Here is an 11,843-nt window from a genome sequence, read left to right on the forward strand (position 1 = left end):
TTTTGAAAAAAAACTATTTTTATGTTTTTTTAAATTAATGTTTTATTTTCAAAATTATTTTTTATTTATATTTATATTAGTATCACTTCTCTCTTTTATTTTGTTTAGAGAGTCTTTTTTAAATGATAATTATTTTTTTGTTATGCATTTTATTTTTTAAGAGGTTTATTCGTTTCATCTATAATTTTTTTAATCTTTTGTGGAGATAAACTTTATTTTGAAAATAAAAAATTTTAATTTTCAGATAATATTTCTAATATGTACAACCTTGCTTAGTAATTTTTTTCCCTATCATTTTATTCAATCAATTTAATATGTATGTTTATTTCTATCATTATTTGATTGAATAAAAAATATATTTTAAAAGAATTAGCAAACACAATCAAGTAAATATTTGTCTTGTGAAATTAAATATTTTGATTCATATCTATTTTTTAATTTTTTCTGTTTTGTTTTTAGTTATTATTTATAATTTTTTTTAATTATTAACAGATATAATTCTTGATTTATTTGATTATATGTATATATAATTTTTTTTATTTTTAATTATAAAAACACGTAAAAACATCTATGTATATAATTTTGTTTCTAGAAAAAAAAATATCTTACCGACGGCGAATGATGGGTGAAGTATCTGGTTTTTTCTCTAACGCTATGTGACTTTTTCCAGACGACTTGGTTTTTTAATAAAACCAAAGCACCCACAGAAACACAAAACGCACACAGAAAATTCTTGCTGCGGGCCTATCTCTGTCACGGTGATCACTTTTTGGATAAGCCCTTACCTAACGTTTATGTCGAAGCCCCTTTTTTTGACTTATGCTTCCACTTGAGATTGTTAAATCTTAGGAATTTTTAAATTTATTTATTTATTATTAAAAAATTTGATTACCAAAAAATATTTCCAATGAAATAAAAATTTAATTTGATTTTTTAAAAAATATTTTTCTGAAAAATTTGAATGAAAAACATTTTCTCGAATTAGAAAAAATTTAAAAATATCATATTATTTGTTGATTATATCAAATTTGATCCTCAAACTTTTGATTGTTATATATATTTTGTTTTGAATATTTATTTTTTAATTTTATCTTTTAAAATTTATTTTTTATATTAACTTTGTCTTTATTTTTATAATTGTTATTTTTTTTTCCTTATCATTTTTTTATTGAAATTTTTTATCTATCAAATTTGGTTTTCGTTTTTTTTATTGTTATTTATTTTATTTGAAATAATTTATGACATGTTAATTATTATTATTTTAATTTTTAATTTTTTAATTTTTTAATTTTTTAATTTTTTAGATTTGATCTCTATTATTTTGATTATTATTTATTTTATTTAAGATAATTTATGAAATTATATTTTTTTCAATTTCATTCTCGTACAACTTTTTAATTTATAAAATTTATTTCTCCTTATTTTAATAAACTTAAAAAAATAAATTATTTTTCAGCTCATTTTTTATGATATAACCAAACACTGAAAAGTTATTTTCCAATTTATTTTTCATTACACTATTAAACACCAAAAAATAATTCACTTTTTTCCATAATTTATTTTCCAAAGAAAAACATACTTTCGGCTTGATAAAAAACAAATGAAAGACTGTAAAACGAGAAATTCAAGAAATCTATGTAAACAGAGGTGCATATCGTAAGCAAGTTGCCTCGTTAAATCCAAGGATTATGGAACATGACAAGCTATTGGTTAAGAGCTTCTACCCTTGATTCCACACAAAGCAGCTTGATTTGATGAATATCTTAAGAAGAAATGTTTTGGTGGATTCACAGTATCAAAAGCTTCACAGTAAAGTTTTGACTAGGAATCTCTCTAAGCAAAATGATTTTACAGATGGCTGTAGGGAGAATCCATGGCTAGCTATCTCCTTGGCAAAGAATTTATTACGTTTTGCTGCAGATTCTTGCTAACAATACAAGAACAAATCGGTAGAATTTTGATTCAGTGATGGATGTCAGATAAACTCAAATCCAATAGGGTTTTATTTATTTATTTATCTGTGTTCGATCGTGCTAACTCACAAACGAATCACTGAACACCCTGTTTTTTTTCCAGCAAAATTAATTCATTTTCCTCTTTAAAGAAATACAAAATTGAAAAATAGATTCCCAACGTTGATTTGCTTAAAGCTCAGTTTTGACTTGACTTAAGTAGAGCCCATGATGAAGAATAAGAACAAATACCACTAGAACATTGACAAATAAGGGCAGTGAAGACAGGGACAGAACAACTACGTCAGGTGGGGGTGGGGATGGGAAAAATTCTGAACAGATTAAAAAAAAAAAAAACTAGAAGTGGATAAGAATACATTGAAGTACGAGGATCCTTATCCCCGATCATCCTAAGCTCCATGCCCCCATGAATATGGATAATATTGCCTCTGTCCACCTTACAAAAACAAAACCTTGTGCCTCAAACTGATCCTATAAATACTACAAAAGAACTTAATGGTTACCTCTCCTTCTGTGATCATATATCATCAACTCTTAAAAAAGAACTCAAAGGCATAAATTCTAGGCAATAATATCTGTTTTGGTGCGAGTGTAATCTTGGAAATTTAGAGAGATCAGAAAATGTTGGCAATATTTCACAAAGCTTTTGCTAACCCACCTGAGGAGCTTAATAGTCCAGCATCTCAAAGAAGTACTAGGAAGCCTAAGCTTCCTGAGGAAACTCTGAGTGAGTTTCTTTCTCACCACCCTCAGAAGACTTTCTCTATAAACTTTGGTGAAGCTGCAGTGCTTGCTTATGTTCCCCAAGACAGCCCTTTCTCTCCACAACAAAGGTACGACCTCCTTATTGATGGAGTTTCCTTTCCACTGTTAACATTTTGTGGTTTAATTCATTCACAGATTGTTAAATTACTGTCTTGCTGATCCTTTCCACTGTTAACATTTTGTGGTTTGATTCATTCACAGATTGTTAAACTACTGTCTTGTTGATCATATATGTGCAGGTTGTTTTGTGGTTTTGAGGGTATATACTGCCTTTTCTCTGGAAGCTTGAACAATTTATGCACACTCAATAAGCAGTATGGATTAACAAAGGGGACTAATGAGGCCATGTTTGTGATAGAAGCTTTCAAGACCCTTCGTGACAGGGGTCCATATCCAGCTGATCAAGTTGTCAAGGATCTTGATGGGAGCTTTGCTTTTGTTATCTACGATAGCAAGGCAGGAACCGTTTTCGCTGCACTGGTATGCTTAATGCATCATTTTGACTCATTTGTCTACTGGTCAATAGAATCTTATGAGCTATATATGTTCAAATCACATTCAAGCACGTTTGGTTTTCTCGGTCCTGATTCCAAGTATGTTGTATGGTCACAGGGCTCCGATGGTGGAGTTAAGCTCTACTGGGGTATTGCAGCAGATGGCTCTGTGGTGATTTCTGATGATTTGGAAATCATAAAAGCTGGCTGTGCCAAATCATTTGCTCCCTTCCCAACAGGTACCTTGTATTGTCATAGTAATGGCTAATCATATATAGTTCACAAATAACATCAATGTTTTTGCTGGACTGGCATCACTAGCAGTCTGCAGAATCTGGATTTGCGTTGTAACCTTTCTCTTAAGGGAGATCTACTCATCAAAATGATGATGATGATGATGATGATGTGCAGGATTTATGTTCCATAGTGAAGGAGGTTTGATGAGCTTTGAGCATCCGATGAACAAAGTTAGAGCCATGCCAAGGACCGACAGCGAAGGATTCCTGTGTGGCGCAAATTTCAAGGTTGATGTCTTCACAAGAATTAATAGCTTACCCCGTAGGGGAAGTGAGGCCAATTGGACCGAATGGGAATCACACAGCTGATCAAGGATTTGCTGTGTTCAATTTATAGCCAGATCAGAACTACAAGCATGAGCTAACGTCTTCTAAACTGGTCTATTTTCCTCACGTCGTCTGTTTTCTTTCCTTTCCTTGCTTTTTTTTTTTTTTTTTTTTTTTTTTGTGGTCTGTTATCTTCTCACCCTGTACAAATGTCAATAAGAAAGAGTGATACGTGGTCAATCGGTGCGCAGAGCGTTTCTATTTATTTATTTCATTTTCACGAAGCATTTAAACCCCCAAGCTCTTCGGTAAAACCCCTTTCGCCAAGTCATGAAATTGGAGAATCAATCTGAATTTGCACACTTGAACGTAAAGGCATTAGCCATTCAGTTCAACAAATACTGATCCATTACTCTACTTAACAACGAAAGCTAAAATTGTCAAAAACATTTCATGATTGCCGGTTTCGACTTCATAGTTGCAGGGTGAAAACCGCAGCAGAAGTTCAGGTAATGACATGCCGCATGATTGTGTAAAGAATTTTCAAGTCGAAGCTCTGTGATATGGGAAAAGATGGTCCGCCATAAATACCAACCTGGTTAAAATGCATAAGCTGATCCAGAGCGGGGACACAAATTATGCCAACGAGCACCAAAATGAGAAATTTTTCTTGAAGAATACAAGGTGATATAGTATCATCAACAGCGTAGGTACGACAAGCGCATCATTCCTTCCACATGTCTGCAAATTCATCAGGCTCCAATGGATTTGATAGCTCGTGCATCTTCCTCCTCGTCTTGGCCTTGACCTTCTTGGCAAACTTCCCAGCCTTCTGCTTTTTCTCCAGTGCTCGAATCTGCAAGAATGAAAAGAAGCCGCATATTGAGCCATTCATGCAAAAATATTAGAAAAAAAAAATATCGTATTGTATATAATCACAGCAGGTGGCAATAAACGACCAAATAACCTCTGAACAAAAATGCCACTACATGAATAAACAGCATACTACAACATTTCCTGAACTTGCCAGAGTAATAAAGCCAGTAGGGGGAAAAACCTCAACCATGAAACTAGCAAAACGTGATGGTTATTTTAAACAAGAAACAATTGTCACAATGGAAAACCCTAGAAAAGGTGAATACTTACTATAGATCATTAAAGGAGGAACTCTTGACTAACTAAAGAGAAGCTAATCATACTTGTGATGCCAAAACCCAAACTAAACAAGTAGATAATTCGCTGACCTGGTTAGGTGATATAAAAAACGGGTTTTCATACAGTGTTGGCCCTCCAAAGCTGCCACCAAAAATCTTGATAGGGTTCAGGCAAAATCTTGGACCAACCTGCACCAAACCAGTCTTTCAAAATTAATAACGACTACAGATTTTTCACTGTGTGTACAAATTCAAAAGTATGTCAGTGCAAACCTCAACAAGGGTCATCTTATCCAGGCCACCTCGAGCCATTTTATCTGTTTCATTATGAGGAACAGATACCTATATTGAAGAAGAAGAGGACGGGATGCTAGGAGTTAGTTTCAAAGATTAACGAAACACAGGGAAAAAACTTCACATAAAATAAATACAAAAAATAGAAAGCGGTCCAGAAATAACACTGCTATGACACTTTTATGTAATTGGAACATCAAGAATTATACATAAAAATTCAGGATTTTTAGATAGCAGTGCATCTGCCCATTTTCAGCAACCACTTTATCAAGATTTATACATAAAAAGGAATTAACTTTTTAACATATGCAGGTTTCTGATTAGAGATACCAAACGGATAATGTAGCATGTCTACTAGATTCCAAAATACAAAATACAAGCAAGCAAGTCTTCTGCTCTAATATGCCTCAATCTACTACTTCATTTGTTAGATTGTAGCTTGAATGACTTTTAGGAGGTTAACTTGTTAATTGTTGTCATTTCTAAGTTGGGAGCATAAAGTCATAAAATGTTAACATAAATTAATGCACCGTGTAACAAGTATTGGGCAACAGAAAAAATAGAGTTTTTGAAGGCAGAAATTGCATAAATGCTCCAATAGAAGTAGACTTAAAAAAAAATGTCTAATTTACCTGGTAATTCCGAAACCATATATGGTCATCAACAATAGAGAAAACAAAGACATGGTCATAAAAAGGCTTAGATTTCCTGTGATCCTTTGGGGTTCCAAATATCTGACAAAAAAAAGGGCAAAGAAGCCAATATCTTAGTATCATATGAAAAGACTTCTGAAGTTCACATATGGCAGAGTACATCATCAACTTTTGGTCTAGCATATGTAAACGAATCAGAAATTAAATATAACCTTGAGGAAAGTAAAATTTGAGCATTCAAGCAATCACTAGGTAGCGATTCATGAAATGAACAGGTTAGTAGGCCCTCAACTGATCTTATAAAGCAAGCAATGGCCAATTTAGTGAGCTGAAAATTTTGCTTCATGGATGTCTCTACTATCCAGAAACAAGATGTACAAAATGGTAGTCTCTATCACCATACTTTTGTGACAAGGCAATACATTGTCAGTACAAAGAATATCAATCATTTTATCTACAATATTTCCTGGAAGACTTTGCTATTAAAAGAGATTTTGGACAAGTATTTCACGATTTTGTCCTTAAAGAATGGAGATTCCAGTGTTTCAGACATGCATTATAAGATAGAATGCAGATAAATGTTGCTTTTAAGATGGGAAACAAAACAAAATACCTGAATGATCATCTCCTTCAGGAGTTTCCAGTGAGCATCTTTATCAAAGTTAGCTGAGAAAGTCAAGAGCGGTCGAGACCCTTTCAGATGATTTCCTGTAAGCTTCAATTCTTCCATTGTGTGCACTACAATGAACAAGACAAGTTGCATTGGTTAGGCTACTTACTCATAATACAAGAAAAGAGCTAACCATGTGAGCAAATCAAATTATTAGATTAACTGCAACAGTAGCTTCTTTTTTATTTTCCTTTTTTTCCTTTTTGTAAAAGAGATAATATTATCAGAATGGGAAGAAGAAAATTACAAAAAGGAGTACAGGATATCCTCCATGGTAGGGTACACGAAATAGGATTAAAGGAAAATCAGGAAAATGGCTCTCCAGTGCCACAGGATATCAATGAAAAGCAAATGTTCAAATGCTCCCAAACCAAATGCCACAAGAAGTCAAAAGTACTATTCTATACCATAACAACTGCTTAAAAATAAAAAAAATTGGAGATTTCCAACTCCACAAAAATATTCAAAACCATAGCAAAAAAGGTGAATCTCTATGAAGATTTCGCTAACTTTCCCCTCCCACCACCACTAAATGCATGTGCAAAAATTCTGATCCTGCAAACATAGCACTTGAACACAACATGTTCGTGCCTATTACAGAATATGATTGTCAAAAAAATCACAGTGCTAGAATTAAAAAAAAAAATAACATACCAGCATTGACTAAGAATTTCACAGACGGACCACTGGGGCACTTGACCATCCATAGGTACAAATCTTTATGTTTCCGGCACTGAAATATAGAGAGAAAGGAGAACATAAATCACCAACAACTAAAAACCTAAAACAAGGCAACTAAGTTATTTTCCTTCAAATTACCAAACCACGCAAACATCAGGAACCATTATCAACAGCACTAATTCATTTGATGAGTTACCATAGGCATCAAGCCTTTTATCACCTGCACAAATAATATTGAATTAACCATGTCAAATAGTTTGTTTAAGGAAGCTAAAGTTCACCTCAAAGAACAAAGAAGAAGAACAATTCTTCAACTCAACAAGCTCATTCAATGTTGCGCCTTTACTACTTGTAGACTCAACCTTACTATCCTTCTTACAATGTGGCAAAAGCGAAACCAGATTCAACATCAAGTGCCTATACCTGCAACACCAACAATTCTTTCAAGCACCAACAAAATCCAACAACCCCCAACAAAACCAGAAATCAAATATTAAAAAAAAAAGATTAAATCTTTACGGAACCTGTAATTAATACGCCTCGAACAAGTAACCAAGACTTTCTCTTTATTTCTAAAACCACCCTGATGAGGAGGTAGGGATTCAGTCTCTTTCTCTTCAGGTTTATCTTTCCAACCCAAGAGTGTCCTTTTAGGTCTCTCTGTTTCACTTTCATCTTTCTTTGCAGGTTCAATGACCTGTGTCTCACTATGCTTTCTCTTCTTTCCCATGGCTGTGTTTCTTTACGTACAGATGACACCTGAAATCCGTGAAACGTTTAGCTTCAAAACCATGAAAACTATAGCTGAGTTGTTTATAGAATGAAGCAGGAGATGACCAAAACCTATACCTGAAGAGGAGGAAGAGAGCTGCAGAATGAGGGAAAAAGTTTTTGTAAGAGATGACCAAAACCCTGACAAAACCCTAGAAAAGTAGAAGGGGGAAGAGGTGTCGGAAGTGCTTAGGGTCCAATGGACTTTTGTTAAACGATTCAAGCCCAATATGTGATGGGCTCAAAGCCGAGTAATCACATGGGATATGGATCCTATCATTCAAACAATGATAGGAAATTAGGAATAGATATCAAAGTTACTAACAGGTCCGGACCATGACCTTGTCATAGGATATACAGGTTAAAATATTTTAAGATTTAAAGAAGTAAAAATAAAATAATATTATTTTATTTATTTTTTTCAAAAAAAAAAAAGATTTTGAATTGTCAACTCTCATCTAGTTTGTGAACTTAACTTGCATGAATTGAAAAGTCCACTAATCATGTGGTGACTTGGAAAAAAGACTTCTTAGTTTTTTAAAGAACATGATAGTATTCGAGAATAAATAGAAAGTGGATTTAAAATTAATCACTTTTATTTTCTTTATTTACGCGTCCAAATTCAATGAGCTGGCTTTTATAACTTATTGTTGAGTTGGCAAATTAAGACTAGGGTAGAATTTATTTTATAACTTATTGTTTAGTAGGCAAATTAAGAATAAAAAAATAAATATAAAAAAAGTTTATGTTGCAAGAAATTATTTAATATTGTTATTAAATTGATTTTATTAGTCTTAAAATTTCTTAACTTCACTTCTTATCTAGCTTGAGTTTAAAATTAAACCGTAAAGAGTTGCTTGACTTAACTTAATTAACTTTACAGGATTTAAAAACAACTTAAATAATCAATAAAAAATATGGTTTTGGTTTTAAAAAAAATTAAGATGATTTTTTTTAATGCTGAGATGCCTGACATATTTTATCGACTCGGACTTCATGACTTAACCTTTCAAATTGCAATCCGAGTAATGGATTTTACTAGGTTCAAGAAGATAAATTTAAAATCAAGCAAATATTAAAAAATAAATAAATAAATGAAAATAAAAAAACAAAAGAAGATAGAAGGATAATGCAAAAAAAAAAAAAAAACTCCTTCATTGTTCATATGAAGAGTGAAGGAGGTGCGTTATACCCCCAAGTTTTTTAGTTTTTTAGTATAGAAAGTATAATAGTTATTGTTTTGATGTTAAGCATTATTGATGGTTATATTTTGATTGGCTAAGTGGATAGGTATAAGAGTAGCTGGCCCTTTTCCAGTTTTAGTCTTATGAAATTTATTAATCCTTAATAAAATAGAGACTTATTTGTCAACAATATAACATATGGCTTCAAGAACCAACAATATGTCTGACAAGAATTAGTCGACAAGAAATTCTCTCAGGCCCTTCTCATTCAGGCCAGGCCAACAAGTTTCTCGCTGATCTCCCATACTTTACGAGCCTTCTCTGCATCACTAGCTTCTTGAGACAACTGGTTCTGAAATGAAGCTGAGTGTTTGTTCCAGCTCCAGTATACCCCTGATTTCGTCAAACTTGGATCACTCACAACCTTTACAAAAAGAACAGATAATGTTATTGCGCGTTGTCCACAATCATAGCTGAGCATTTTTATCTCTACAGTTTTCATTGTTTTGGTTACCTGAGCAAGTCTTTTTCCAGCTTCGTCCTCGGAGACGAAGCCCTTAGTAATGTACTTTTGGAATGGAGGGAATAGAAGCCTGAACAAGGGAATGTGCTCCCTGAACAAGCCTGTTGTGGCAATGCAACCAGGGTAAAGGGAAGCAAATGCAATGCCGGTTTCCTCATGCAGACGCCTGTGGAACTCTTGCATAGTGAGCATGTTGCAGACCTTGCTGTCCTTGTAGGCTTTGGCACCATCATCAATCATGGCTGGTCTGTTTAGTCCATTCAAGCCCCCTGAAAGTCCCCTCAAGTCACCGAGATTGGCCTTAGGAGGTACATTGCCAGCCAATGTATTTGTGTTCCCTAAAATATTTCACAGAAACAACACCACGTTTAGCAAAACCAATTGAAACGTATTCAAAACAAAGCAGACCTTAAATGTATTGTACTGTATATACCTGTAATTGAGCCAACAATTATGAGACGTTTTGATGGGTAATCAGATTTCTTCATGTCCTCAAGCAACAATCTTGAAAGGAGGAAATGACCAAGATGGTTAGTTCCAACACTAAGTTCAAATCCTTCAGCAGTGAATGCAGGCTCTTTCGCAGTTGGCAAGTAAACAGCTGCATTGCAAACTAGCACATCAAGTGGCCTCCCTGATCGCCTAAAGGTATCCACAAATTGGCGGACACTGTCAAGTGAAGCAAGGTCCAAATGCATAATGGTGTAGTTTTCTTTTGCAATGCCAGCTGATTTAGCAGCCCTTTCTGCCTTCAGGAAGTTCCTGCAGGCCATGATTATGTGCCATTTTCCAGTCTCAGCTAGAGCCTTAGCTGTTGCCAGACCTAATCCAGAGGAAGCACCGGTGACAATGCAAGTTCCCTGCCTAAGGGTTTTCTTGCCTTCTGAAGAAGCTCTGTCGAGTGCTGGAGTAGCAGCGACCATTGTTTGGGCTCATACAGCCCCAACCCCTTGGTTGAATTCCCTCTGCGGTGAATAATATTATACAAATGAATTCATTAGGAAAATCCCTTCTGTTTGCTACTTTAAATAAAAAAGAAACCAATAATGAACGGACACGGTAGCTACCTTGCACTTCAATGCACGAGCTAAAGTCAGCTTTGACATGTTCTGAGAGTGAAACTCCAAACAAACTTGAATCCTTGAAAGATGCATTAGATTTTCCCTGCATGGACAAAACAATTGCCTTAATCAATACTAAAATCTTCCTTTAATGCATCAAGTAAGAAAGCAATACTAGCATCTAACCTCTTTGGAGAAAACAAAAGCAGAGGAAACCAAAGAAGCAGACTGAAGAGCCATTCCCACTTGCAAAGCAAACTCTCTATGCTTGTTTAAATCGAGTTTTCAAGTCCTTTGTTGTTTAATTACGGTATATTCTGCCTACAGTACTGACTGAAGTGAGGAGCTTAGCTTAGCAGTGTAAAGGGAGTGTGTTTTGGAAGAGATATTATTTGACGTGTATTTATATATACTTGGGGGTAGGACATGTTTGGCAGACAGGATAAGATATTTAGCAGCAAATGTATCTCTACGTCACTTTCAAGTTCCAAGTAACCAATGAGGTTTTGTGTTTTGGATTTCCCTTGATATAACAGCTTCTTCTTCTTCTTCTTCTTCTTCTTCTTCTTCTTACCTTATTTTTTCATATGAAAATGGCATGAATAGTTAGGGATATTTTGGTCAGTTTCACAAAAACTTCCACTACACTTAGTTATGGGCTGGGAGGTATGGAAGTGTTGAAAATGGCAGGAAATGGGGAGGGGGGGGGGATTCTTGGGTTTTGGATCAAGGGTTGCTCTAATTGAGCCAAGGTTCTGCCAGCCTCGCCATGGTTTGGGGATTGGTTGCAGACTGGAGCCAAGGAGCCACGACAAAGTGGAGGGGACCCCACCTGCAGTAATGGCCCTGACTCCTAAGTGGGGACTTGAATGGGTTTTGGTTCTTTCAAGACACAATGGACTTCCACAGAATTGATTTTGACCTGATTCACGTCAATGGTCCATCTCTCCTATCACCTGCGACTGCTAGCTCTCTCTCAGCTAATCCACCAGTATGGGTTGATGGATGGTCACCGGTTGCCCTCTTAGCTGCTGAAAATGTGCTTCTTTGACAAAGT

General features: G+C 34.7%; 3 protein-coding genes across 4 annotated transcripts; 1 reads left to right on the plus strand and 2 right to left on the minus strand.

Annotated features, from left to right (window-relative positions):
• The first annotated feature begins 2,372 nt into the window (after positions 1-2,372).
• LOC118047569 (stem-specific protein TSJT1) lies at positions 2,373-4,035 on the plus strand. Its single transcript, XM_035056903.2, has 4 exons — positions 2,373-2,806; positions 2,978-3,218; positions 3,351-3,471; positions 3,644-4,035. The coding sequence occupies exons 1-4, from the start codon at positions 2,595-2,597 to the stop codon at positions 3,835-3,837; spliced, it is 768 nt and encodes a 255-aa protein (XP_034912794.1). The 5' UTR covers positions 2,373-2,594; the 3' UTR covers positions 3,838-4,035.
• Positions 4,036-4,442: 407 nt separating this feature from the next.
• Positions 4,443-8,196, minus strand: LOC118047568 (ribosome biogenesis protein BRX1 homolog 1). Of its 2 annotated transcripts, none has more exons than XM_073412671.1 (9): positions 8,097-8,196; positions 7,772-8,006; positions 7,529-7,670; positions 7,221-7,299; positions 6,510-6,634; positions 5,876-5,977; positions 5,223-5,291; positions 4,942-5,138; positions 4,443-4,651 (listed from the first exon to the last, which is right to left on the minus strand). In XM_073412671.1, exons 2-8 carry the CDS (start codon positions 7,975-7,977, stop codon positions 4,989-4,991), a joined length of 873 nt encoding a protein of 290 aa, XP_073268772.1. In that variant the 5' UTR covers positions 7,978-8,006; positions 8,097-8,196; the 3' UTR covers positions 4,443-4,651; positions 4,942-4,988. The 2 variants fall into 2 exon arrangements, with proteins under 2 accessions (XP_073268772.1, XP_034912793.1); XM_035056902.2 differs by having other exon boundaries at positions 5,040-5,138; positions 8,097-8,195.
• Positions 8,197-9,378: 1,182 nt separating this feature from the next.
• LOC118047567 (protochlorophyllide reductase, chloroplastic) lies at positions 9,379-10,889 on the minus strand. Its single transcript, XM_035056900.2, has 4 exons — positions 10,793-10,889; positions 10,159-10,690; positions 9,717-10,063; positions 9,379-9,626 (listed from the first exon to the last, which is right to left on the minus strand). The coding sequence occupies exons 2-4, from the start codon at positions 10,646-10,648 to the stop codon at positions 9,471-9,473; spliced, it is 993 nt and encodes a 330-aa protein (XP_034912791.1). The 5' UTR covers positions 10,649-10,690; positions 10,793-10,889; the 3' UTR covers positions 9,379-9,470.
• Between the last annotated feature and the right edge of the window lie 954 nt (positions 10,890-11,843).

Source organism: Populus alba, chromosome 11, assembly GCF_005239225.2.
Source record: "Populus alba chromosome 11, ASM523922v2, whole genome shotgun sequence".
Lineage (NCBI taxonomy): Eukaryota > Viridiplantae > Streptophyta > Magnoliopsida > Malpighiales > Salicaceae > Populus > Populus alba.